A 25,979-nucleotide genomic window follows, 5' to 3' on the forward strand; every position below is an offset into this window, starting at 1 on the left:
CGTTCATGATTTTAGTGGTTTTTTGATATATCCAACCACTCATTTGAAAAGCTTTGCCTACTTTCAACTGAATATGCTCATCGAAATTTCCATTATTTTGGACGACTACGCCTAAATCTTTCATGGAAGAGACCTACTGGCCCTAAAGGCCATTAAGCGGAATTTCATTCCTTTCAAGGCCATATAACTCGTAGGAACACAAAGGTGACTCAATCTACGTCAAGCCTGCAAACAGTCTACTGGAGTTTTGACCCTTCCTACCCCAAACTAATTTAGCATAATCAGTAGGGCTGAAGAAGGGCTGAAAATGATGTAATCTAATCATTTTCCACTTTTCCGAATCTTTTTACATAACTTGCATCAGTTTGGGTACATTCCATTTTGCATCTTTCACCATGAAAAAAAGGTTTTCTTTTAAATTTTACCCCTTCCCTGAAAAAGTCTTTTGACATAAAAACAACTGTCATGAATTGGCCAAAGACAATTTGGTTTCCATCTTTTTCGATTTGTTATTTATTTTGCTTCAAATGATTTTTGCAATGTAAGCAACATTAGTCTCAGATGTAGTTATCACTTTATATGGATTAAATGTAGGAACCTAAAATCCATTCTCTCATTGTAAACCTAATAAGTAGGGCAAGTCAAAACTTGCATAGAAACATGGTCTTTATTGATAGTAAATTTGTAAAAAAAATTCATATGCACAAAAAATGCAAATAAGCATTTTTTAAAAGGATAGGCACCGACTCGTTCTGAATGTCTGTACAGGCCATTTTTGCCGACCAAATCAAGAAATGAAAAGGAAAATTATGTCATTCTAAGTCTCAGTTCCATAATTGGAACCTACTATACCTGGGGCGAAGAGGCTAGTTGTGATTGGTAGAGCATCTGCTCTCCAATTTGCAAATACTGGCTTGATCCTAGGCTAGCCAAGTCCTAACATTTATCACCTGGCCATTTACTGATATCCCATTTAAACATGTAAATATGTGTCTGATTTTTAAAGGAGAAATATGTTGCAGAACCGAAACTGCGTCCCAATCCATAATACAGTGAATCTCCAGAAACTGCTAAAATGAAAGAGACATAGCTACTCAACAAAAAAATGAAAATCTGAACTAAAACTACATGAACCAATGAAATTAAAATATTATTTTTACAACTAGAATGATGCCAACATTGTTTGGACATTTCCCTTAAAATCTGAAAAGGCATTTTAACCATTAAGGGAGGAGACGTTGTAAAGTGGTTAGCGCAGTTTCTTTATACCGGTTCGAATATCATCTCCGATCTTTCTCAAGGAAACTTTTAAACGCTATCCCTGCCCACAGACGGAGAACCAAAACCGATACGAACACGTCACTGCCTATCGGAAAAAGCCGGGCGAGGCTCATCCCTCCGACCCTAGCACCCAAATGCAAAAAAAGACCATCGTAAAAACATGTACACAACCAACCATTTTCTCACACTCATGTTTATTTCAACAAAATATCTTATTACACATTTGCCCCTTTTATCTGTTTCCTAGTAAGATTGAAAAAAATAGCGTAGCGTTTTCCAACTTCAGCGTTATGAAAGTTATGTACAACGCTCGGATTCAACAATGCTGCAGAGTCCCTTCACTTTGGCGATTTCTGCCGTCGTTTTGTAACTATTTAACAGATCGAACGCATCTGTGCTTGCAAGAGGATGAGGGTCCAGGCCATTCTCCATTGTTTCCAATACAGACCTGAAAAGTGAGTTTTGAGAGAAATGTGGATTAAACCTTGTATCTAAACATAAGGGCACATTATTTGAAATCGTTAAATTGAAACACTAACAGGTTTAGCACGCTAGAAGATAATATAAGGATGTTTCTTAGAATGTGTTTGAGAACAAGCCATGAAAAGCAACAGGATTAAGCTTTGATGGATTGTACTCGTACTATTAGCTTTGAATGATGATTTGTTTAGGCCAGATTTTCAAAGCATATTTCTTTCGGAGAAGGTGAAAGGAAAAATTCTTTGGGGCATCTTCCTTCAGATAAAGGACAATTACCGAAGGAACTAAAGCCTGTTGCTCATCGACAATTTTGATTTGCGGCGTTTCTGCCTTTGAAAGCTATAAGTAAACCTCGAAAAAAGTTGAAACCAGAAAAAATCTTTACATTCTTGGGACGATTTTGGCTTGACATTTCGTTTGCCACATTTCTCTTTTTTCAACTTTTTCAAGTCCTTCCAAATATTGAAGCCTTGTTCCAATTGTTTCCTTCCTTCCATTTTTACAACCTGTTGAAAACAAAGGCGTCAAAAGAGCTCCGAAACTACCTTTTTCTTTTTTTTGCGCCTGATAAGCTAAAGTTATTATCAACTAATAATAAGGTCATAAAGACATTAATTGTCGTCTTTGAAGAGTTTTATCATTACGGCTTTATTTCAAACAACAATAAGAGGCCTAATTTTGTAATAAGCTCTATTTCATGTTCTATGCATAAAAGTACTCACTCTGCTTTCTCCAAAATATTTTGGAGGAGACTGGCCTGAGAAGATGAGGTATTTGTAATGGTGCGGCACATCTTGAACATCTTGCATTCTTTGGAGATCTGACCATCGTTCTCAGCGATGTCCAGGACTTGTTCAAGTTCATGAATCAAAGACACAATTCGAAGCAATCCACTTTCCTCCAATATGGATCTTTTAGAGTATGAACCGTGGCCACCTCCACTTCCGTAACCACTACCTCCACTATGGCCGCCACTTCCGCTCCCGTAACCGCTCCCTTAGAGAAAAAGACTATTTTCAGAACATTCAAAATTCATATTTTGTTAACAAAGAACAATGGCAGACGTCGGGATCACGTTCGAAAGTTTGACACCAGGGTGAGCTAGGCAGGAGATGTCCCAACTGCTTGGCTTAGAACTGCAGATACAGGTAGAATTAAAGCGCCCCCCTCCATTGAGGCGTCTGAACCAATTGAATTATGAGCTATCCTGGCACAGAAACCTAGCCTTATCTTGCTCTCCTTTTCTCAAGAATCAAACCTCATTCTGCAACGCTACTTGAACTTAACATCAATGGAAAGCTTCACAAGAGCTGCCATATATTCAAGTAATTCTTAGGGAAGGTTCTTAGATTTGGGAAGATTTGGGGAAACAATTTCCAAATTAGCCACCTTTTTAACAGTTTTAACTTTGAAACAGGCTGCTTTAGGACCAGGCGTTTTCAATTGACAATCTAGCTCCTTTTAGCTTAAGCAATTCCCGACCTTGGGGTTTGCGCGAACTGATCATTGGCTCATCCTGGGTTTTTAGGTACTCTCCACCAAAGTGACCTCTGGTGGCCAAATAATCCTCGACGTCTGCCATTGTAGATTTTTTTGTTAGTAGTCAACAATCTCGAGTCACAGACTCATTAAATTCAAATGTATGATGTAAATCAAAATGGGGGACAAGGATATCATGGGAACAATATATGTCCATGCGGCTCCGTTGAAAACCTACCTTGATACTAATTAGAAAATATAAAACAGCATGATAAAGTAATCGATTAATCCACCAATAATCAAACTGACACGTCCCAACGGCCAAAGGGTACTTCAAACAATAGCGGCGGGGTATAGGTGCGCAAACTCTAAAGGCCCTTGAAGAGTCTATCAAAATGGTTTTATTTCAATGAACGCCATCAGTCCTATTTTCATGACAGCTGTATATACAATATTGCTTTGATTTCAAGCACATTAGGGCACATTTCGCTTGAAATAATGTAGAAACCAAGTGCAAATTTAAACTATTATTGCAGAAAATCGTTCAAAATAACAAAAAAATTCTTAGGAAATTTAATCTTATTATCCCCTCTCGCGTGAAATGATGATTATTTGCGTTGATGAGTTTGCCAACTTAGTACATTTGGTACTTTTCCCCTTTTGGCTCCCTTTTTGGCGTGTTGATATGCGTGTGGCACTAAATAGTTTTGCTTTGCAAATTCCTTATTTTGGTCTGACATAAATATTCATTTGCCACTTTATTCGTTCTTTAAAAAATGTTATATGGGAACATTGGCTTCAAAGCACAAAACACCAATAAGGAGCATGGTTTCCCTCCTGAAAACATTTTTGGTATTAATTAAGCAAATCAAATTATAACTAGCAATTGCACGAATGTGTAAAAAAAGGAGCTCCTCACAGGCGGTTTACAATTAGTCGCACTCTTGCTTATTGTTTTAAGTATTTTTGTACATAGGTTTGCAATCACTTGTCTTCCAAAAAGTGGCGGTATTTCATCATTGTTCTTATTGTTCCAAAAAAAAGTCCCAATTTTACTCACCATGGCTTGAATCATCTGTTCCCCCTCCATTCATGTTAAGCATGAAAAAGAAGAACAAGGCTGCAATGCTGCCCAAAACGGCCGTGATGCCCAAGACTAAAGCCACCGCTTGAGCTGTCGAAATGGTTGAGGACAAATTAAAGAACAGCCGACCTTCACCTTGATCATAATCTGACAAATCCGTGAAATCTGATAAATGGTCATTGGCTGCTGGATCAGATCCTGAAATGAGAACATTTAATGTCAAAGACCTGCGCCAAGAAGGTCAGCATTTTGCAATCCAATTAGAGCGAAACTAGTGATGAGCCGACATGATATTGATGGGCAATTTAATCAGAAAACAGCCGAATCATGCAGTATTGTGAGATGTGATCTATTCAAACCGTCATGATCTAAGATATTGAAATAAAGGCCTATTGACCACCAATGAGTCAAACTCTTCCACCGAGCGGTAAAGTTGAATTGTGAATAAATTCATACACGACCTAATACGTAGAAATACCCAGAAACCTACTGCACATAAACCTACAAAAATGTTTGTAAAAGAGGTCTGATAGGCTGAGTATGAGATTCGACAAACAGTTAGAGACGCCACTTTTTAACTCTCTGTAAGATCTTAGTTTGCGTAGAAAATAATTTAAGCATCCAATGCAACTAACAGTATAACAAAGCAGGCACAATACAAGATTTCATGGTATTCGGTCTTAAAAAGAAAGCAATGGATTTCTTTTGAACATTGCAATCTCAACTCAACACCTAGATTTCTAGACCAGGTTTTACAGTTTCTTATGGAAGGTGTGTTGGTTGCAGTCAGGCGGTAGATTCATCACGGTGGACCTACCAATTAAAACCATTTCAATTACGGGGCCTTTTTTGCGAAATGACCATTAGCGGTCTCTGGTTGTCGCCTCGAATATCTGTTAGATTCACGTGGTGCATCTTCATTTAAATCAAATAAGACATTTTCTATTCCGTCAACGGAAGCACTAGCAAACCCATAAAACCATTGGGTTTTCAGGAAACTGTCAATGAATTTTAACTTATGTTCTCGCTTAACTGCAAATGAAAAACAAACAAGCCGTTTTTTGACACATTTCCTGCCAGTCATTAGCCGAGGATTCCTTGGTTGGTCAAGTATCTTGTGAAGTATTTATTAAAACGTCCTTCTCCCACGGAGGTAAAGTAGGTCAAAACATCAGTCTCTTAAAACCAAGCGTAAATACCTTATTCAAAGGTCGGTTTTGGTGCCAACTGAATTCATGCAATGCATATTTTCCCATTTCTTTCTAATTGGAACAACCACAACTAATTTGAAACGAGCACAGTCCAATGATTTTGAATGTCGCATGCCACTACAGAACAAATAGCTTTTATGATATACCAACTCACGACACTTTCGCCATCGGCCTTATCTTTGATTAACGGTGTTTTTTGGCAACTCACCCAACAAAGACTTTTGGAGGACGTCTCTAAAGTATTCCATGGTGATCTTTTGTTATTAAGCAAGTCACACTGCACACAACAAGATCCAAAGAAACAAGTCCAATAAAAGAGGCCAAAAAAGTGTCTGGAAGTACTCTATAAGCAGTATCTAGTGCATCACTTCATGTCGCTCACTCTCGTTACTACAACCACTTTTATGTGATTCTCCGGACCAATCTGAGTTGTCTTCTCACTGCTCTGATGTTCAAACAGCAATGGAATAGTAGAAAGTAAGAGTTATTTAAACACCTCCCAGCGCTCGTGCCCGTCGAAATTAACGATAATCTAGTGGATGGCCAAGCAGGAGCTCTGGCTAGAAAAAACACTGACGCTTCAATTTTTCCTCTAACAACCAACCGACCGACCGGCCGTCCAACCAACCATTCATCTTCAGTGGATGGTTGGTTCAAGCAGTCGGCATCCATGCAATCCACCGTTCGCGTTAGAAAACTGTCCTCGATCTACTCCAGATCTCGGCCAGATCTCCAATGCTCGGATTTTGACAGGGTCTTTTGTCCATTGACAACCCTGTCACATTGAGAACAAGACTTTTCAAAGAGGGCCGGGAATTGCAAACCATGAAGACGAAGACGATCTCGAGACGAATTGAAAGTTGGCCATTGGTTACCGTTAATCGATACGAGAAATCTGAACGGAACGTGAAGAAAACCTTGTTGTTTGTTTGCTCACTTTTCATATGGATGGTGAGGGGAATTTGTTGCGAAGGATAGACTTTTGTATGTAGTGAGGTTCTAGTTTTGCACATGCGTTCAGGAAGATTCAAGTTTTGTGGGATGCACAGACATTGGACACATTTGTCATGGTTTCCAAAGTGATAGACGATTGCAATAAAGAGATTCAGTGGTTTACCAATACCTAAAACCTAAGTTGTTATCTTTTTTGGCCTAATTATGGTCAAATTAACCCAAAGCCATTTTGTGGCGCTTTTTAGAGAAGAGGGTTGGAAAAAAGTGAAGATGTTAGAAAGAGTTTTATGTATTCTTACAAGAAAACTTGCAGATAAAACGAAAAGCATCAGAGTGATCTTTAGGGACTGTGAAAGGAAAATTGAGATTGGATTAATGCAGCCTTGCATTAATTTGCAAATCTTGAACACTTTAATTGACGACTTACATAGATATAATTATTTCTCTTTTGAGTTGGGAAGATTCAGCATGATTCACGGGAAAAAAAATCAAGTTAGTCTCAAAGTAAGAGCAAAAAAAGGTTTCACTGTCAAGTGTTTTGGGGGGCAAATTGAACAATGAAGGAGCCAGAGAACGCTTTTTTTAACACGGCAAATATGCAAAATTGACAAATAATTGTAAAACTTCCAAGCCTTTTAAAATAGGTTATATGATTAGAGTAAGAATAGGACATTTAATTGAGTAGCTTCCAGCAATTTCATAATGTAAGGAACATTACCAAGTAAATCAACCACAAATAGCAAATATATGCATACCTTTTTTAATAAATCCCCAAAATGACCAAATAATGTTAAACTTAATTTTACCTGAAAAACTATTTTTTCGACCCTTGTTAATCAGTTTTTACTAGTATAAAGGTGTAAAATATGTGTTTTTGAATTTTACTTGTGAACACGCAAGTGGTAGACAAACGTAAAGCTTAAGCTTATTTGTAGTATACTAGATAACCAATTATCACCTAAATTATATGATATAATTATATTAAATGTAATAGTAAAACAAATCAGTTTTAAGCCGTTGTCATAGTGTGGTCTGCCCTTTGAAATCTCTTTGTCTTGGACTTCCTTCAGGCTACTAGGAAAGCAATGCCTTTCACTTCAAGGTGAAATATTTACGTTTTTCAGTTTAACTTTTTACTCATATAATACCTGACACACTAGGGAATCAGAGTTGACGGATATGGCAAGCTTTTGAATGTTTGGCTGATAAAATATTTTGGTCATTAACCTGTCCAAGTCTGACTTAAACCTGCAAAGGGATCACCGACTACCTACTTCCAACAAATATTATTAGAGCGAAACAAGTTGAAAGTTTTCCATTACCTCATTTTCATTAAAAATCGGACATCGACCCAAAACCCATATTTTGCTTGAAAAAAGCGCAACCACTTGTTATCTAATTCCACAGGCAAATCCATGAGCCATTCTCTCTCAAAGAAGAAAATTTTGTTGCGTTATAAAGGATTTTTGACATGAAATGGACAACGAACGACACGTTGAGTCATACACAAAGAATCATATGATGAAAGAAACATAAAAAATGGCTCTTTTTTCACTTAAAATGAATATCACAATTAATTTGCTAAGTGCATGCAAACTACATTCAATGGCCACTTGCCAATGGCAAGTATTGCTTGTTAAAAGGTCAAATTTTCTAATTTAGAAACAAAGGATTAAATTGGTTGCCATATCAAAGTGGTAGATCAGACAATTGAAAAACTGAAAAACGATTTTCGTTTTCTTTTAGCAATTGTCAATCATTACTTAAAGGTAATACAGCAAGGGACTCCTTCGTATGCTCGTAGCACACAATCCCAGGCCTAATGTTTGTTATTGCTTACGTTTGGAGAACAGGGTGGGAGGGAGACAGAGAGATTAGTTAATCTGGACCTTTTTTCCAAGTGTTTCCAAGAATCGCGAAGTGCCAAAAAAGCTGTCAATAAAGCAATGCTCGAAAGCGGTTGATCATTCAATTCAAATGCAATCAATAGGAATTGGATGTAACTAGCATGTACGTATGTACTGAATGACAAAAAAACGCATAGCCATAATTCCCTTGTCAAACGTAGTTGAAGATGTCTACCAATCTTAAACTGCATCAGATTGAAATTGCCTAATTTCTTCTCAAGGTTCTCATTCACCACCATCTGCAGTGTGAAAGTTGGCGTCCAAGTCAATGACAACTCTTCAGACACGCCTCGATTCCGGATGGCAATAATATTAGCAAATGGCTCGATGCACAAAAACCAGCAACCACGAATATTCCAGATCAATCAAAGTTATAACCCAAGCACTCGTTACTCCCCTTATGAGTTAATTGCCACAGATATTCTAGCCGAGATTTGAAAATATGACGTTCGTTTTTCTAGACAATACAATAATGAAGAATGAGCAAAGAGAGAAAACACTCGTCGCAACTGACGGTTGAGTCCAACCTAATATTTATGGGAAAAAACCTCAAATTTCGTGTAGAACAGGTTCATGCAAGTAGTTCTAAGGTGAATCCTTCTTGCTAGACTCACAAAGAGCCCTTCAAAGAACTCGAGTGCAGGGAAAGAATAAAAAGACAAAAAACAAACACTGGCAAAAACATAGCCTGATCAACACTAAGCTTACTTCAATATTGACATTTTGATGGTTGAACCCCATTTATGATTGCTGATGACAGTTATGGTTTTATTGAGTTTTGAGCCATATGGTTTCCCCCTTTGGTCATAAGTTCATGAGACAAGGTCAAAAAAATTGGATCAAAAAACAACGACACTGAGCATTGACACAGGGATTGCAATTAGTTGTTTGATTTAGAGCTCTCTGGCTTGATTCAGGATTGTGAGGTGATGCTACGGTCTTTTTTGTAAAAGCTTTGGAAATCTATGTAGTAAAGTTAAAAATATGTAGAAATAAATATAACGGGAATAACTAAAGGCCCATAATACAAATATACACCCAACTTGGTTTAATGGGAGTTAAAGCGAAAGCAAGAATAAGGAACCAAATTTGGACTTGCGTTTGTAAAATGATACAGGATCTCCTGAACAAATCGAAAGGAAATATAAGTGCGGACTCGAGCTCGAGACAGACACTCGGGTTCTGCCAACTTCTCCAAATTTGAGTAAAAACTGCCCCAAGTAAGTGAAGGAATAATCTTCTTATGTCGTCATCGAGCAACTGACACACCCATTGCAATGTGTGAACAAGCTTACACGAAGAGAATGCTGGACCAAACATGTGTCGTTATTGGCAAATAGTATCGTACTTTCTGCATAAAAATTGGGAGAAAAAGACACGCCTGATAGTTTATGCAACCAGCCATGACCATTCCTGACAAACTATATCTGTTTCTTGCTTCTGTGCGGTGCTTTTTTGAGACTAAAAAGCAACGACAGTTTCAGGAAAAACTGGACGCAAGACACCAAAGTGAAACTGAGGCTCCGGTGATGAGAGTTCAAGCATGAACAATGCTTCAATTAATGTAATGAAGTCCTGATTATTATAAGATGTGTTACATTTTGTGCCTATAGTTGATTTTCCTATTCTAAACAGTTGTCAAAACTTGGTTGGGAAATTGATACTTGCTAAATGTTTTTCGACTTTAAAAGTGGGCGCAAATTAGCAGGGCTGTCCAAATGATGAGTAATTCAAAAAGTGGATCAGAGTTGCTATGACCAAAAGGCCAATTTGGCGGGAAGCTTGTTCACAGTCCCTATTTGTAGAAGGTTGTGGCCTACCATAGGATTTCTTTCACTAGATACTTCGGCCATGTACTGAAAAATCTATTGGAAGCACTTTGTTTTTTAGAGCTGAAGAGACCTAATCTCAAAAGGTTGTGGTGTCCAAAAAGTGAGAAAATTACGCCACTCAGGAAAAACGGCCGTTTGAAACGAGAAATGCAAATGAGCATCATGAAATGTTACTAGAAAAATTGCATGACATTTCTATATTTTTATAATTTCAAGGAAAAAGGAAAGACCCGATTTTTTGAGACAAAGCGATGCCCAAAGGATTGAAAAAAGTGAAAAATGATGCATTTTTATTTTTTGGCCAGCCCAGCTAATTATGAATCAGAGCACCATTGAAGGTTTGTTTTAAAACTTTAATGTCTTCGAGTTTATGCAATGAAAACAATATTTCAATATATATTGAGCAAGTTGCATGAATGAGATTTATTAGCGCTGTCAAAAACTAATAACATGGAATGGTTCACCAAAATACGAGTCAAAATCACAGCATTCGAAGATATGTTGAGTTGGGCTCATCATCCTATTGAAGGATTTTGAAGAAATATTCAACCTCCAACTTTGCATCTTCGGGTAAATCTGAGCAATGAACTCCGTTTTCATCCTTGGTCCGACCATATTTGGCTCTGAGCGACTTGGGACGAATGGTTTTGGCCAAGTCAGGGTCAGCCGGTCCAACCAGATCCCGAAACTTTTGGCTGGCTTCCTCATCTTCCGATCCCGATCCACCATAACCAATGGCTAGGACCATGCATCTGCCGGAGGACAACTGCTTCACTAAGCCCTACAGGAGTGAAAAGATCAATACACACTGGTCAAGAACAGCCAAAATAGTTTTGAAAACGTAATGAAATCCGAAGTCCAGGATTTCTCACCGTGTAATCTTGAACGATGCCTCTGTAGATTTCGTAGAACTCCTCGGCATGTTCATACTTCAAATGGAACGTTTGAAGGCCTTCGATCTGGAATCCCGAAGCCTGGATGTCCTTGACAATGCTGGCCGTGAACTTTGACTTCATAGCATGTGGCTTGATAATGCAACAGGTTGTGTTTTCCAATTTGGCCCATGATTGAGGAAAGGCACCTCTATCACTTTTGTTCTGGTCATTTCCGAAGAAGAAGTTTAATTCCTGCCAAATATTGATGATTCATTTGTAGCATAACTTCAAGGCAAACCGTATTTAGCACCTACTCTGGCGGCCGCTTCGGGCGAATCTGACCCATGAGCGGCATTATTCGTCTTATCCGTTCCAAATTTGGCACGGACTGAGTGTGGAGCGTCTTGAATTGCTTTGGCTGCATCGGTTGGACCCAAAAGCTTCCTCCATTCACTGACAGCATTGGATCTCATCAATTCTAACGCAACAACCGGCCCTGACGTGATGTATTCCAACAATTCCCTATAGATAATTACACACAATTTCAAAAAAATGGCCAGTTTTCATTCAATGAAAGGGTAACTCATACCCAAAAAAAGAACGCCTGTCGTGTTCCTGATAGAAAAGGGCGGCGTGCTCACGCGACAAGAGTGTCATTTTGGCATCACTGACCACAAAACCTTCGTTTTCAATGAGTTCGAGGATGCCTCCCAGATTCTTGAGTCCATCGGGTTTAACCATGGCAAAGGTGGCCTCGTGGTTAGGCTCCAAAGCATGCTTGGTTCTTTCATCCCCATATTCTTAAGGAATATATCTTCAGTGCTTGAAGTTACTAACATTTGGAGAGACAATTGAAAACTAAATATACCCAAAACTTGCAGCCTTCGAGCCAAAACAACCACGTGGTTACCAACGAAGAAATCTCCTACATGAAGACCATCACAGACAATGCGCTTTAAAAACACTCGTTGATGTTTGATGTCAAACTTAAAGGAAAAAAAAAACGTTAAATCATCACACTTTACATCCTAACCACAGATTTCAAGCCTAAATGGCAACACTGAATTGCCGTGGTAGCAAACCAGTCTATGAACTCAGTGCTGCCAGTTTTTACAAGATGGCCGAGTGTTGTAATCATTACCATTTCTACAGAATTATCCCTGGGAAAGAAGGTGAGCTTGAATTTCCGGTCTTTGTCCATGGTCTGATCGTACCAATTCACGGTGAATGTGAAACTGTCATCACTGAAGGAACTCATTTTGGAGGAGAAACTCTGAAATTGATTTGAACGTCCTGTTAATATGCAAGACCTTGCATTCTAGGTTTAAAACACACTTGGAGGACTTCAGGATATTGTTGAAGCAAAAATGCAGTGATTAGAGTGAGAATTGCAATTCCACCGGGAATCCAAGTTGAAGCACGGACGCCATGTCTTATTTCCGACGAATGTGGCCTTTCTTTTGATTTGATCATGAGATCCCTGATCTGAATCTCTGCTTAATGCAAGAAATTGTCAGATAAATAACCGCTGACACATCAAATGGAAACTCTTGCAGACCCAAATAAAAGAGAATCGAAACCTCAAAGAAATGTTTAGGTCATGAGGAAAACATGTTTTTAGATAAATTTGCATGTTACTCCACCCTAGAGTTCGGTGGTGGAAATTGGGAAATGCAGATTAGAAGAACTGGGGTCGATAAGTGTTTTACGAAGCTTCTTACTTTGTCGGGGCCTTTAAATGTGTAATTTCGTGCAAATCTTATAGTTTGTAGCTTTTCGAAGTTAGTTGGGAGCAAAAGACTAATGTTTTTGACAGTTGCACAATATTCGTTGGATTTTATGATCTGGGTTAATACGATCGTGATTCTTGGACTTCACATTGTCTGCTTCATCATTTGAAATATGCAATAGCCCTGAAAGCGCTGAGCATCGCATTGGTCATTGACAAAAAGTGTCGTATAAAATTATTACTTCGTGATGGAAAACATAAACTGCCCAAGGGTATAAGGCAGGGTGACTAATAAAACACGGGTTTGGTTTCAACCAACCTGAATCCCAGCTCAGATATTTTGTGTTCGGTTGTTGCTAGTTTGACTTCCCAAGACTTTTTGATTTAAAGGGCTGCCAATCTCACGTTGAAAAAGCCAGGTTTGATAAATTTGGCATAATGAAGATGTAACCTCTAATTGCTCGACGCCAACTGTTGTCTCAGGTCTGTAGATAATGATCAGGACCACGACTGTACTCCGTGGATTATTCAACTTCTTTTTTTCATTGGTGGGTGATTTGGTTGGAGTGTTGAGTCTCACTCTGCAAAAGACGAGAGCCATCACATCGTCCAAATTATTCCAATAGGCAGTGCCGTGTCCATATTAGTATGCCTTTCCATTTGTGGGTGAGGTTGGCGCCTAAAAGTTTCTCATACCAAAAGATTAGTGAAAAGAATCGACCAATGACTTCTCTCATACTTGTGAGCTGTGGCAGACCTCTAGGCTACTCCTCATCTTTTATCTCCTCCCTCCCCATTCAATTCATTCCCCACCCCTAATCTGAAATACACTTAGTAGGAAATGGAATTTATGCAACATAACTAGAATATTCGCGACGCATCCTTCATTTCATCTTTAAACAATTCAGACTGTCCTAAAGTTTGTCTTTCAACCATCCAATGTTTCTTTAAAAAACCGTTCTCTTTTCGCTAGTATTTTCATTGCGCCTCAATTTCAAGTCCAGATATAAAGAACTATTGGCAACAAAAATGCAACTACGTTTTTCGTCATTGTCAAAATCATGACCTCATCTGGTCTCCGACCGGGCCTATTCTGGCCCTCGAGCTTACTTTCACCCCAGCCACCCTATTTATTTGAATACTGCATACATTCCAAAACGACCATATCTGATGAAAAAAAAGTGTTAGATTTGAAAACAAATCGGCAAAGATATCGAAATCAGCTCTCTTCTAATAAGACAGCTGAGAATTTAATCCCATACTTTTCCCCAGGCCATTTATTCAAAATGTTTGGCATCATTTTCTATTTTCGTTGTTTTGTTATATAATTTGAGGTCCCCTAATAATTTATTCTTTTGGTGGGCCTTCGCTTACAAGCTTTAGTTTTGGTATTCATTACCTCCTTTGGCTTGAGCTTTTTCATCGGCAATGCATCTCTTTAAGCTCAAAATTACCTCATTCTATGATTTCTAATGGTTAATCATATGGTCACCCTTATCCTCTGAGCCTTTTTGAAGCTGAGTGCGGGCTTCTAGAAAAGATGGATGGTAAAGCAGGACTCTGGGAAAGCCGCCAACTTAAGGTCCGAGCAAGTTTGAGACCCTTTTCACAATACATTCATAAACCTAAATATTTAGAAACTAACAAATTAAGAGCTGTCACTTTAGTAACATTGAATTACAAAATTGCTCTAAAGCCATGTAGTCAAAAACGCATCCAGGTGATTGAGAGGGGGTTAAAAGTTAAATTTAACTGAATCGTTATTATTCAACTCGGGACTACCACTCCTATGTTCTCCAAGTCATAGTTGTGGTTCAAATTTGGCCAATTGAATTCATGGGGCCATACATTTTGACCCAATAAAACACAATTTTAGATCAGATACATGATCGTAATGGACAGGTGAGGGTTTTCAGCCATCCAAATTAGGCGCTAAATTGTATAAAAAGGCAATATTTGACCCAAGCACCAGCTAATAGCTCTACTGCCATCATTGAAACTAAACCCAGAAACTGAACATTACTGAGAGACTGAGAAAACATGGACTTGAGGCAAGCCAGGGAAAAAGTTACTTTGAACCTATAGTTTAGCGCCGCTATCCATTATAGCCATATTCTTTGAAAAAAAAAGAACATTATTCTTCATGATATGGGATTTAGTTAAATGCCCCAAAACTATGCCGCCATATATATTCCATAGACGCCACTAATGTCAAGCTTTTTGTTAGTTTCCCACTGATTGGGCCTTGGTTCTATTATTGCGAATCCTTCAGATGCCGCCACTTTGTCATCCAAAGCTTTACTTCAGCTGTCGATTCAGACTTCTAAAGCCTGGCTCTTGCCATCACTAGACGATACCGAATTTTCTCCTCCTTCCCGCGTAGTCCACATCTCTAGAAGTCCTTAATCCAAGGGATACACAGTCAGTCAGTCAGTTAGTCGTTAGTGAGTCTGTGAGTCAGCTGTTGTCTTTAGGAGTCAAGTCGTCGAGTAGAAGAACTCGAGTGCAGAGGACGGGAAGGCGGCTGGCTTGACCTTGAAGGTCGCACATCCACTCACTTATTCCTCCGCCCTTCGCCCTTACTCGGGGGAGACTCCTCTTCTGAGCGGAATCCGGGCCGTGGGCGGCCCCTCAACTGTCCCCATCCGTCAGTTAGACTTGTTCGATTTGGACCATTTGGACCCCGGCCAATATCCCACTTTCCACCATGGTAACCAATAAAGAAAGACCCTAACGAGCTGCTTTTTAGCCCGCGAGATTAGAAACTAAATGTTGATGGTAATGATTGAAAGTAATGCGACCGTGTCGAGGATTGATTTGCCCATGATTGAAAAGCAAAATGGTTGGATAGAACGAGATTGAGGATGAATTGAGTCTTCAAGGGGTGTTTGTTTATAAATAGAATTTATGCGACATTTGTGCAGGTGGACGATGTCCAAGATTAGATTATTTTCGGATTTTGGATTCGTTGATCTCTATCGATTAGACAGATTTGGAAAGGGAAACATAGTAGTTGATGATTTAGATCGACGGCTTGAGACTTATGGGTTATAATTAGGCCCGGTTTAATTTTGCAGATAAAGTTGGTCTTGATTAAGAGCAAAATTGCCCAAATAATCATCCTAATTAAGACCAATATTTGTAGAAGAACTGGCCCGAAACTCACTCATTGACGAAGATGATCAGGGCTGTCAAAGTTGATTTAGTTTTCATTGGATGTGTAATGCAAGTGAAGTTTGATCAAAAAGAAACGGGTCCTTCACGATAAATCAATCAAAAATACGTCATCAAATAAGAAAATGCACAATGCATTTACGAAGGGAATTTGTTTCAAGTGGTGGCCTAACAAGGACAAACCATGGTAAAAATAGGTCATGCATCATTCTAATTTTGTTTCCACATCGATACTTTGGACCCTACTCATCATGGGATTTCTATGAGCAAATGGAGTTTTAGAGTCTCGTATTCTCAAAAAAGAGCGAAACAATTGATCCAAAACATGAGAAAGAGAGCACACATGTCATAACTACCCCCAAAAACTGCTTTCACCTCTTTCTTGTTGTTTTTCGAATATAGAATATAATGCAAAAGAGCAAGGGAATATACTTGTGCTTCCCTAAATATGTAACTTAAATACACCTACTCCTAAGGGAAGATCTTTTATTGATAATCTATCTTTTCTTCCAAATTCTAGTGCCAAATGATTATGTTGTGAGACCATGCAGATCGATCATTTTGGGTCAATAAATAAAAGACGTTCAGTTCAGACCATTCGGTTCAATCATGAGCAGCAAATCCGAATTATCGTGCTATTTTGCATTATAAAATGGAGCAAATCTCTATATGCGACTATAAACAGTGACACTTTATTTCAATGTTTGTTTTAAACATCTCTGAGTCAATTACAAGAGGCCCTGTTACCCTTATCCATACTATTGAAAACACCTAGAGCTTTTTTTCCATTGTTTATATTTTTTACATTATGTTGTGACTCTGAAGTTGGCTATGGATTCTCAAACTCCATTAAATCCAAGCCAGGCGGCCTTTGTCAACTCGGAATGAAATGATAGATAAGTTCCAATGATCAAATTATCAAGTTGAGTCAAAATCATTTGTGCTCTGTAGATTAGACTTGTTTGGAATGCATCTCGTGATGAAGTTTTAACAACATGTACGGGGTAAGGAGACTTTGATCCTGAAACAAGTTTCAAGTCAGATTTGGATAATTTTTCAACCAAATTCCAGATCAGACCTATATTCAAGAAAAGCCAGATCCGCCAACACTTATTCGAAAATGGATAGGACGATCACATGAATTTTAAATTGAATGAGAATTATCAATCGGTCATCTTTCACTACTGAATATTGCAAAGATTGAAAGAAGTCCTCAAAAAGTTTTGAAAAATTATACAATATAATATCACCATTCTAATGTCCAATGTTGATTGCTCTTCAGAACGATTTGCAACCAAAAAGTGTTTTCGGAAACGAAAAATAACTTCGCAATCATGTGCAAAATACGGAGCTAAGAATCTACCAACCCTGTTGTTCGTTTTTCATACAGAATCGGATCAAATCCGCGCACCGTGATCGATTGCGCGAGTTCATGTCATTGACGCAGACGACGGAACGCGTGGCCATTCAATGTTTGTCCGTGCACGATTGGAAGCTGGATATTGCCCTGGACGCCTACTTCTCACATCCCGACTACTTCCACGGCGGGGGTGGGGGCCAGCCTCCCATGGTCTCAGGGCGTGCCCCGGCCGTTGACCGACGCAAATTGGAACAGCTCTACAACAAATACAAAGGTAAGATGGCATAGCATCTTCTGAGCATAGAGGAAAAAGCGTCTGACACTGGTGTCCAATCTGCGGCTCATAGATCCCAACGATGCGGGCAAGATCGGAATGAACGGCGTGGTGAAGCTCCTGGAGGACCTCCAGTTAGACGCGAGTTCCCGTTTGGTCCTTTTGTTGGCTTGGCGATTCAAGGCGGCAGCCCAATGCGAGTTTTCACGGGAAGAGTTCATGTCCGGCATGGCAGACTTAGGGTAAGTGGTGGCTTTCTAATTGCTCCAATGATACGATTTGACCACAGGGATGTGAGTTTTCAAGTATTGTCGAATGCTTTAGTGCGTAATGTATTTGCATTTGGAGCAGCTTTGGAAAATTTGTCTGGAACGGGGTCAAAAATGCGTGTTATTTGGATCACATCCAAGAGATCCGTAACCACTTTGTTTGGTCCTTTGTGAATCGACTGAAAACTTTTCTCAACAATGGCATGTTCGCATTTTTCAGCTGTGATTCCGTGGAGAAACTCAAGAGCAAGCTTCCCACCTTGGAACGAGAGATTATGGATCCGAATCGATTCAAAGACTTCTATCAGTTTACCTTCAACTACGCCAAGAATCCGGGGCAAAAATCCTTAGAGCTAGAAATGGCCTTAGCTTACTGGAATATTGTCTTGGAGGGGCGATTTCAATTCCTTAACATATGGATCACATTTCTCAAGGTAAGCCAGCAACCCCCATCCTGTCTGAAGTGTGCTTGAACTGAACGGATCACTGAAAGATTGATTTGATTATCTTCAATTAGGAAAACCACAAAAGATCCATTCCCAAAGACACTTGGAACCTGTTGCTGGATTTTGCCCAGACGGTGGATGAAAAGATGTCCAATTATGACGAGAACGGGGCATGGCCCGTCCTCATAGATGACTTTGTCGAATACGCCCGGCCCATCATTTCTCCCCAAGCCTCTTAGACTGAGAGCCCGAGTCAACCGAAACAACAACAACAACATACATCCCACACACAATGCCGAAAAAAGTTGAAAATAAAACATATATTCCCGCCCTCTCTTGTCTCTGGCCGAGGTTAGAACCAATTCAATGGGACAACCAACCCACCAACAACTCGTCAACTTTGGGACAGATAGTGGCCCCAAGTATTTCTCCTGTCTCAATCCCCGAGGCTGGATCGTCAAAAGTCAAGTGGACGACGATCCATTGGATCTCGAGGGTTGAATGACATCATCATCATCATCATCATCATCATCATCATCATCAAAGTAAGAGGGTTGGTTGACACATAACCACACGCACGACTATCTCAATCTCCCTCGCTCTGTATTGGGATTGATTAGAGCTCGAATAAATTTGGAAATAACATTGGTACGGCTTATTACATTCACATAAATTTGCTCACTTCAAAGAGAAAGTAATTCATTTGCCATCGTTGAATATGTTCGAGGTGAGGTGTCCGTTTTCTAGCTAGTAAAGTGTGGAAGCATGAGCACATTGGCATAAACATGGTTCTAGCACGTTAACTGCGTGACCAACAACTGCAAAACAAAAGGCGTAAAGAAGACAGCAAGGGTATGAGTTTCCATTTAACACATGATTGTAACTTCACTAACATTTTTAGAGTCCCTCTGAGGAACGACGACTCTTGCCATTGCTTTTGGTTGCTTTGTGGACATCCGCAGCGCTCAGAAAGATGCCATTGAACGCCTTGATGTGTGGGCGGAGCCTGGAATGGTCAGTCTCCAGAGAACCCTATCCCCCTGAGTCCTGGCAGGAATGGGTTTCGAACCGAAAAATCAGCTATTTAGCTTGAAGAGCCTCTGGATTTGTAGGTCTACAAACAAAAAACGGTGCAGAAATAAAGACCCAAGATCTGGAACGAGTTTCAAACTGGGCTTGAGCCGTTGCCAAAAAGAAAGGAACGCGTTACCGTTACCCGTTACGTTTGCAGAAAAGAGGACCTAAGATTGTGCGAGTTTTAGTGTAGTAAATATGACGTGAAACAAATGACTCCAGTGATTATTCATTTGATCCCATCAGTGGCAGATAAGTCATTGTATTTGAGAGGTAAATTGACAAAAACAATGCTCGTTCAGTAGAGAAGAAAGTAACGGAAGCCAAAAAATACCGTCCCGTCTCCGTTACATTTTTTTTTAGAAAAGTAACGCGTTTACCAATAACGTTCCTCAAAGAGTAACGCGTTATTTCAAGTCCTGGTTTTAAAGCAGCCCTGTTTCCGAGACCTAGAAAGGCAGGTTCACATTTTGCCACTCATTTAAGCGGTTTTCATTATGGTTGTGTACCCTCTTCCACGCGGGATGGGAACCCTGGCCGAGGTCCTTGAAGCTAAAGCGCTGGCACTCTGGTTCGAAATACATCGCTAGTCAACATAGCATTGGGAAGGAGAAAGCGCCCTCTGCCACAAGAGAATATGGTGTAAGATGGTTTACCAGGGTAACATTACTGGGAAGCTTATCATTTAAGCACTGTGACACAATGAAAGAATCGCCAACTCTTTTGGGAAAGATTTTAAATCCTGCAACACTTGTCATCCCACAAAGATTAATGAAGGAACATTATATTGTTTGCTTGACAACTCATCAACACTTTTGTGACTATCATTTCCCGTTAGATTCCATTCAGAAATTCGAGCATAATAATTTAACATTCACCCATATTAACGACAACCCATCACTTTTCTGGAAGTTTTACAAATTATTGCACACACCCCTGACAGATGTGATGTAATCATACCCCACAAAAACTGGACTTAATGATTTATTACGGTTTAAAGATTTTTTTTTGTTAATTCATATTAATCTTGTAATGCATTCAGACTATCTGCTACATTTCAAAAGCATATTAAGCCGCTTGTTACGAACAAAGTAAAGGTTTAAATGCAAGAATCTTTTACGGTGCTCTGAGCTGTTCAAGATTATTCGTCCACACTTAGGCAAGGCAGCAAAATCTGTAATTCATCTCATTCAAGGCAAAAGCAATAATATTGAAATTCTTTGACGTAAAAGGCCTTAAGGTTGACTTTTTCTGACTACTTTACATTTCTCGGTCGCATATTCGCGGCCACCCGATATGTTCTGAGAACAGTCCCAAATATTGACTCCCATAAGTTGCAGCTGTCTGATGATGTCAGCACAAATTCTAGGAGGCCACCGAGGTACTTTTCAATAAAGTAGAGTTACTAAAAAAAACACGATGCAACGCGCCATATGAGACAAAACACTTTTCTAATGTTTCAAAAGTGTCTTTTGTAAAAAATAGGAAATTCTAAGGTACGAAAAGTAAGAGCAAACATGGATTTTTCGACTATAAAGTATATCTTAAGGGTATCAATGAGTAAGCCTGTGACAGTTTATTAAATTGCAATGCTACATGAACCATTCCTGTGATAAATAAATGAATTGGAACTCTAATTGAATCCTGTAGCAATGAACTAATAAGCCTCAAAAGTACGAGTAATCTCTCAAAATTTGATGGTGACGTCATTTTCATTTTCCTGCTTCAATGTCCCAATATTCAGGCTTTTATAAAAAAGTTCCCTCTTTACGAAAAAGTTAAATCTGGTTTTGTTTGGCCGTCAGATGGGTTCATAGAAAAAGGTTGTCCCTCAAATATATAAGGTTATTTTTGGGTATTCCTCGAGTGAAGATCATAACTTTTTAACAAATCTACCACTTTGCACTCAACATCGTTAGGATGTTTAAAAAAACACCTTGTAATGTAATCAGATGTTAGGCTGGGCCTTATGCACCTTCAAGACCAGGGATAGCTTAGCCATGGTTACCATCTACCAATCCATGGTACAACCCCATCTGGACTATGCACCATTGATTTGGAGCCCATATCTTGTTGGCGATCTAAACAAAATGGAGAGGATTATACTCCGGCGCTTCACTCGGCAAATCACTGGAATGTCTAAACTCTCCTACTGGGATCGACATCAGCATCTACGTCTGTACAGTGTGCAAAGGAGACACGAACGATATGCCATATTACATACTTTTAAATGTATCTATGAGCTGTCCCATACATGAACGGACATTCATTTCGTCCAACGAGACAATGAACGTGTTACCTGTATCCAACCTCATTGAAACTACAACAAGAATGCGACTGCTAAATCAACCATGCACCACTCATTGCTTGAGAGAGGCCCAAAACTCTATAGAACACTGCCCTCCTCTCTTCGAGTCATCTATGTTGAAAAAAATCATCTCCCCAAATTCAAAGAGGACCTGGATAGCTCCCTCCAAAGCATTCCAGACCAACCTTCAATACGGGTATCATCAATCAGCAAATTCAAACTCGATTACTGATCGTATTCACTTTCGAGTGATTGCGTAAATGTATTTGTGGCTTGAATCCATTCAAGACATCTGTCTGTGTACCCTGAATAAATTATTATTTTTGTTATAATTTGAATGACATTGGCAACAAATTGTCTTCTTGGGTTAAACTCAAAACAACTCTTTTGTCCACGTTTTGAGAGGCTTCAGGCAAAGAATACCTTAAACCACGGACTTCTAGAGATCTGGACTGTAAACAGAAGCTCAAATTTCTTATCGCCTAAACTGTTCACTTTGTTCCATATAGGTACCTCACAAAACCACAAAATCTGAATGAATAGATGAACTTGGCCAAATTTGAGCCCAAGACTATGCTCAGAGAACTCGGAAGAAATGCCTAAAGTTATGCACTAAACTTTTAACAAAATTCCAATTTTCGGCTTGCTCTTGGTCAGCAAAATAAGCTTTTGACAATATAATTTTGAAACAAACCCTTTTGCAAGTACATGATATAAAAATGACCTGCCTTTAATTCAAGGGATCTACTTTTCTTATTTCGGTACTTTAATTCGAAAAGTGGCTCAGAGTCGCAATGACCAAAAGCAGGCCGATTTGGTGGGAAGCCCGTTCAGAGTCCATATTTCTGCCTAAGCTTAGTTGCGAATGATCAAAGGAACTGACCCCCAACATTCTTATGATCTCAGCTTCATGTCGTTTTTAAAGCTCGGAAAGAGATCAGCATTTCTGTCTTCTTTCATATCTACCCTTCTAATGTCGCCAATGTCTTTCCAATAGTAAGTCACATAATTCCTGGTCAAATTCGAACTACCAGTCACGTGGAACCAGGAATTGGAGCAACATTCGTACATGATTCCTTTTGGTAAAAAGATACGGAAAGCTCACAACATACCCCCCTCTGAAACCAAAAATACCTGCCTGGTCCATTAATTCGATAGAAGGCTTTCTCCAGTGTCCTTGAAGGTCTCTATTATATTCTTCAAAAGAAGGTCGTTTGGACACTTGAAACAATGCCGGAGTTCAATGCAAAACCGTACAACAATCATCGGATCCACATTCCAAATGAGTTTCCCCGGATATTGAAGCAATACACGAAGGCTGCCATTCGGACTCAGCCCAAAGATCTCCTGGTTTGGTCAGTGGCTTACTTTAGGTAAGTAGGCAGTTCTGAATTGATGGCACACCTTGGTTCACCCATTTCTAAGTCCGTTATGAAACATGGCAAAGATCAAAAGTAAGATTGCGAAAAAAATAAAAAAAACATCTTGATAAATTGACTCGACTTAACACCAATCTATACTAGTTCTTGGAAATAAATGGGAGTGGGAAGTAATCACTCATTACAAAACGGTACATGAAACATCCCGGCGTACACATCTAACCCATTGACGAGAACCATTTTGAACTATTTCATTAAGCGTGATTGAAGAGCGCACCAGACTTCAGTTATATCAACATTCACCATTGATTCAATTCTTTACGTCGATTGTGTTAAAAAAGCTGCAGGAATATCAAAACCAACCAATATGTACATAAAAGATTCGCCGCATGAAAGATTGGCCTTTTAGCAAGGTAAGAGTGTGGGTCATAAAACCACTCTACTACATTTTCCTCATTTGAAACGTTCTGTAAGCACATTTGCTCGTTGATTTCGGCTAAAGAAATTGAAAATAGTGAAACTTTTATTGTCTACCCTTGTAGCGAGGGCTCGTAAAACATTATTTTACATTTTCCCTATGCATCTTGTTATATGGAGACATTTCACAAACAGTTCATGGCTGTATATCATCGAATGTTTAAAATTTTGAATACAATAATTATGACTTTTAATGCGACTCTTGGTCAAGCCAGATTGTAAAATGTATGAGACTGAATGTATAAAATCATTTGCAAAATCGTTACAAGAGTAAAGTAATGAAATGGTCAAATGATAAAATCGTTGACAAGATTGTAAAATCATAGCAGAGATGACTAGAGTAGAGTTTGTTCACTTCACATGAAAAAAAGGAAAGAGGGGAATCATAAACGGTTGGGTAGAAGAAAATGATGAAAATCTTTGTTATTGCAGTAGAGTGGATGGGATAGATTGAACAAATCCTTCGTCAGGTCTCGTGTTTGATGGAATATGATTTACTGCAATGCTTGCCCAAAAGTATTGAAAGTTTCCGATCAGCCTTCTTTCGGCCGACACTTTTGATTTCAGTACCAGGTTCTCATCAATTTACACGCAAAACTATTCAATCATAGAATATTCTCTTAAGATAGAAAGATTCAAAATCTCAGACACTTGAGAGCAGTATTACGCCATTTCCTCATTTTATACAGGTGTCTAGCCAACGGAGAAATCCCTCCCGTCAAAGAACGATTGGAATATCCTATTCCATCAACTCCATCTGGTCTGACCCCAGGTACAACTACACAACTCAATAAATGACAAAAAATGGAGTATTATGAATTAATCACTATGACCATTAGGTTTGCTGCGAGTTTTGAATAAACAATTGAGACAAAGAGCTATAGTCCAAAAGCCACTATTGGAAGCGAGATGGCGAGGCATTTGCATGGAGGAAGCCACACTAGAGAATCTCCTGGAGGAAGGTACATTCCCAAATCAATGAATCCGAACAATGAAAAGGCTCAACATCCCAAATGATCCATTTTAGGCAACTTGACCGACGATAATATTCCATGGAAGCAATTTGTGGCCGAGGCAGCGGCCAATATTGCTCCCAATTCAACGATTGACTCGCATATGGAGGTGATTTGTGAGGCCATGTCGGATCATCCAGAGGGAATCTCAAGTTCGCTGAAGATGCCGGAGTTCGTGGCAATGTTCCGCTTGACGGCCAAGAAGCTTCAAATTGACCAAGAGTCAGTCAAGAAAATTGAAGGATATCTGGAAACTGTGGCTGAACGTCAGGGTGGAATTTTGCTCCCTCAAAACCTAAGATCCCAAGATTGTCCAGCTATTTAAAGCGATCTTTTTAATCAACAAAGAGAAGTCAGTAAATGCATCGTATTGATACCCGCATTTCAATCGAAAAAAATAGAGTTGAACCATAGATTTGTGCGTTTAAATGGGTCCAATCAAGGGATCGGACTTGGTAATGTCCATCCGCCTTAACAACTTCAAAACAAAAAAAAAATTGACAAAATAGCATTCTGGCAAAGTAATGATCGTCATACCCACCTGCTATAGTTATCTTATCATCAATGTGGGCCATTTTTCTACAGTTCCAGTTAAAGAGGGGGATTTTTGGCAAACTTCCGTCAATTTGTGCAGATGAATCGTCACTTGTCCGACCCAGAAAAAAAGAAGAGAAAAAGAGGTTCCGTGAGGCGTAGATCAACCTATTACGAAATTCTGGATCAAGTCAAAGCTTAACAAGTCAAGAACGGGGTTCTGAGATTTGAAAACTTTCCTTATAACGGGGTTTCATTAAGCAGCATTCACATGGCGACGAGTCAGTTTCACAAGATTGTTCTCTTTATAACGGAATTATCACAACAATGGGGTTCACAACAGCGAGGTTCTACTGTACTTTCTATTTTTTAGAAGTCTTTTTTGAGTCTCAGAGGCTATACTGGCTGACAAGGCTGAAATTTTACTTGATACCTTACTTCCATTTTTTATTTTACAAAGTGTTTATGTGGCTTGTTTCTCTTTTTTCGAGTCATATTGACTTGAAATATTTGGGTCTCTCCAGTTTACATTCTCGTCTAAGCCAATGTTGCAATGCATAACCCTTAGGAAGCTATTACCAATGCCCTTAAAGCCAGGTTCATCGATTTAGATCTTAAGCCAAAGCGCTTATTCCACCGTCCCAATTGATTTGATTTATGTTATGCTTTGCGAACTTTATTTTTACGAAAGTATTCAGCTGAGGATCGAGCCACTTGAAGACATTTGTGTTTCTTTAAAAATATCTGAACGTAACATAACTGGTCGGCAAAGCGATTAAATTGTTCCAAAGCCATGAAAGGGCTCTTTCATAAAACGAAGTTAATTCCGAGATTGAAAT

At 39.2% G+C, this 25,979-nt stretch overlaps 4 protein-coding genes across 5 annotated transcripts; 2 read left to right on the plus strand and 2 right to left on the minus strand.

Annotated features, from left to right (window-relative positions):
* Positions 1 to 1,286: 1,286 nt before the first annotated feature.
* LOC131879227 (uncharacterized) lies at positions 1,287 to 6,012 on the minus strand. Its single transcript, XM_059225488.1, has 4 exons — positions 5,744 to 6,012; positions 4,301 to 4,522; positions 2,484 to 2,757; positions 1,287 to 1,729 (listed from the first exon to the last, which is right to left on the minus strand). Exons 1-4 carry the CDS (start codon positions 5,781 to 5,783, stop codon positions 1,579 to 1,581), a joined length of 687 nt encoding a protein of 228 aa, XP_059081471.1. The 5' UTR covers positions 5,784 to 6,012; the 3' UTR covers positions 1,287 to 1,578.
* A 4,613-nt stretch (positions 6,013 to 10,625) lies between these two features.
* Positions 10,626 to 12,683, minus strand: LOC131878956 (nucleoside diphosphate kinase 7-like). Of its 2 annotated transcripts, none has more exons than XM_059225122.1 (7): positions 12,439 to 12,683; positions 12,245 to 12,376; positions 11,972 to 12,089; positions 11,693 to 11,903; positions 11,418 to 11,625; positions 11,261 to 11,355; positions 10,626 to 10,974 (listed from the first exon to the last, which is right to left on the minus strand). In XM_059225122.1, the coding sequence occupies exons 1-7, from the start codon at positions 12,574 to 12,576 to the stop codon at positions 10,749 to 10,751; spliced, it is 1,128 nt and encodes a 375-aa protein (XP_059081105.1). In that variant the 5' UTR covers positions 12,577 to 12,683; the 3' UTR covers positions 10,626 to 10,748. The 2 variants fall into 2 exon arrangements, with proteins under 2 accessions (XP_059081105.1, XP_059081104.1); XM_059225121.1 differs by having other exon boundaries at positions 10,626 to 11,009; positions 11,101 to 11,355; positions 12,439 to 12,681.
* A 2,561-nt stretch (positions 12,684 to 15,244) lies between these two features.
* Positions 15,245 to 19,000, plus strand: LOC131879377 (DCN1-like protein 1). The gene is made up of 5 exons (XM_059225677.1): positions 15,245 to 15,542; positions 17,397 to 17,640; positions 17,714 to 17,882; positions 18,130 to 18,343; positions 18,427 to 19,000. Exons 1-5 carry the CDS (start codon positions 15,540 to 15,542, stop codon positions 18,592 to 18,594), a joined length of 798 nt encoding a protein of 265 aa, XP_059081660.1. The 5' UTR covers positions 15,245 to 15,539; the 3' UTR covers positions 18,595 to 19,000.
* Positions 19,001 to 22,846: 3,846 nt separating this feature from the next.
* LOC131879146 (ropporin-1-like protein) lies at positions 22,847 to 24,980 on the plus strand. Its single transcript, XM_059225383.1, has 4 exons — positions 22,847 to 23,110; positions 24,283 to 24,365; positions 24,433 to 24,555; positions 24,621 to 24,980. Exons 1-4 carry the CDS (start codon positions 22,968 to 22,970, stop codon positions 24,929 to 24,931), a joined length of 660 nt encoding a protein of 219 aa, XP_059081366.1. The 5' UTR covers positions 22,847 to 22,967; the 3' UTR covers positions 24,932 to 24,980.
* The last annotated feature ends 999 nt before the right edge of the window (positions 24,981 to 25,979 follow it).

This window comes from Tigriopus californicus, chromosome 4 (genome assembly GCF_007210705.1).
Source record: "Tigriopus californicus strain San Diego chromosome 4, Tcal_SD_v2.1, whole genome shotgun sequence".
Taxonomy (NCBI): Eukaryota; Metazoa; Arthropoda; class Copepoda; order Harpacticoida; family Harpacticidae; genus Tigriopus; species Tigriopus californicus.

Coding starts and splice junctions, on each gene's coding strand:
- LOC131879227 (XM_059225488.1), bottom strand. CDS start 5,783: ATGGAATACTTTAGAGACGTCCTCCAAAAGTCTTTGTTGG. Junction 2,758..4,300: donor AACAGATGATTCAAGCCATG/GTGAGTAAAATT, acceptor TTTTTCTCTAAG/GGAGCGGTTACGGGAGCGGA. Junction 1,730..2,483: donor AATATTTTGGAGAAAGCAGA/GTGAGTACTTTT, acceptor CTCACTTTTCAG/GTCTGTATTGGAAACAATGG.
- LOC131878956 (XM_059225121.1), bottom strand. CDS start 12,576: ATGATCAAATCAAAAGAAAGGCCACATTCGTCGGAAATAAGACATGGC. Junction 12,090..12,244: donor GGGATAATTCTGTAGAAATG/GTAATGATTACA, acceptor TTTTCCTTTAAG/TTTGACATCAAACATCAACG. Junction 11,904..11,971: donor TCGAAGGCTGCAAGTTTTGG/GTATATTTAGTT, acceptor ATATTCCTTAAG/AATATGGGGATGAAAGAACC.
- LOC131879377 (XM_059225677.1), top strand. Junction 17,641..17,713: donor GCTCTACAACAAATACAAAG/GTAAGATGGCAT, acceptor TGCGGCTCATAG/ATCCCAACGATGCGGGCAAG. Junction 18,344..18,426: donor TATGGATCACATTTCTCAAG/GTAAGCCAGCAA, acceptor ATCTTCAATTAG/GAAAACCACAAAAGATCCAT.
- LOC131879146 (XM_059225383.1), top strand. CDS start 22,968: ATGCCGGAGTTCAATGCAAAACCGTACAACAATCATCGGATCCACATT. Junction 23,111..24,282: donor TGGTCAGTGGCTTACTTTAG/GTAAGTAGGCAG, acceptor CATTTTATACAG/GTGTCTAGCCAACGGAGAAA. Junction 24,556..24,620: donor AGAGAATCTCCTGGAGGAAG/GTACATTCCCAA, acceptor GATCCATTTTAG/GCAACTTGACCGACGATAAT.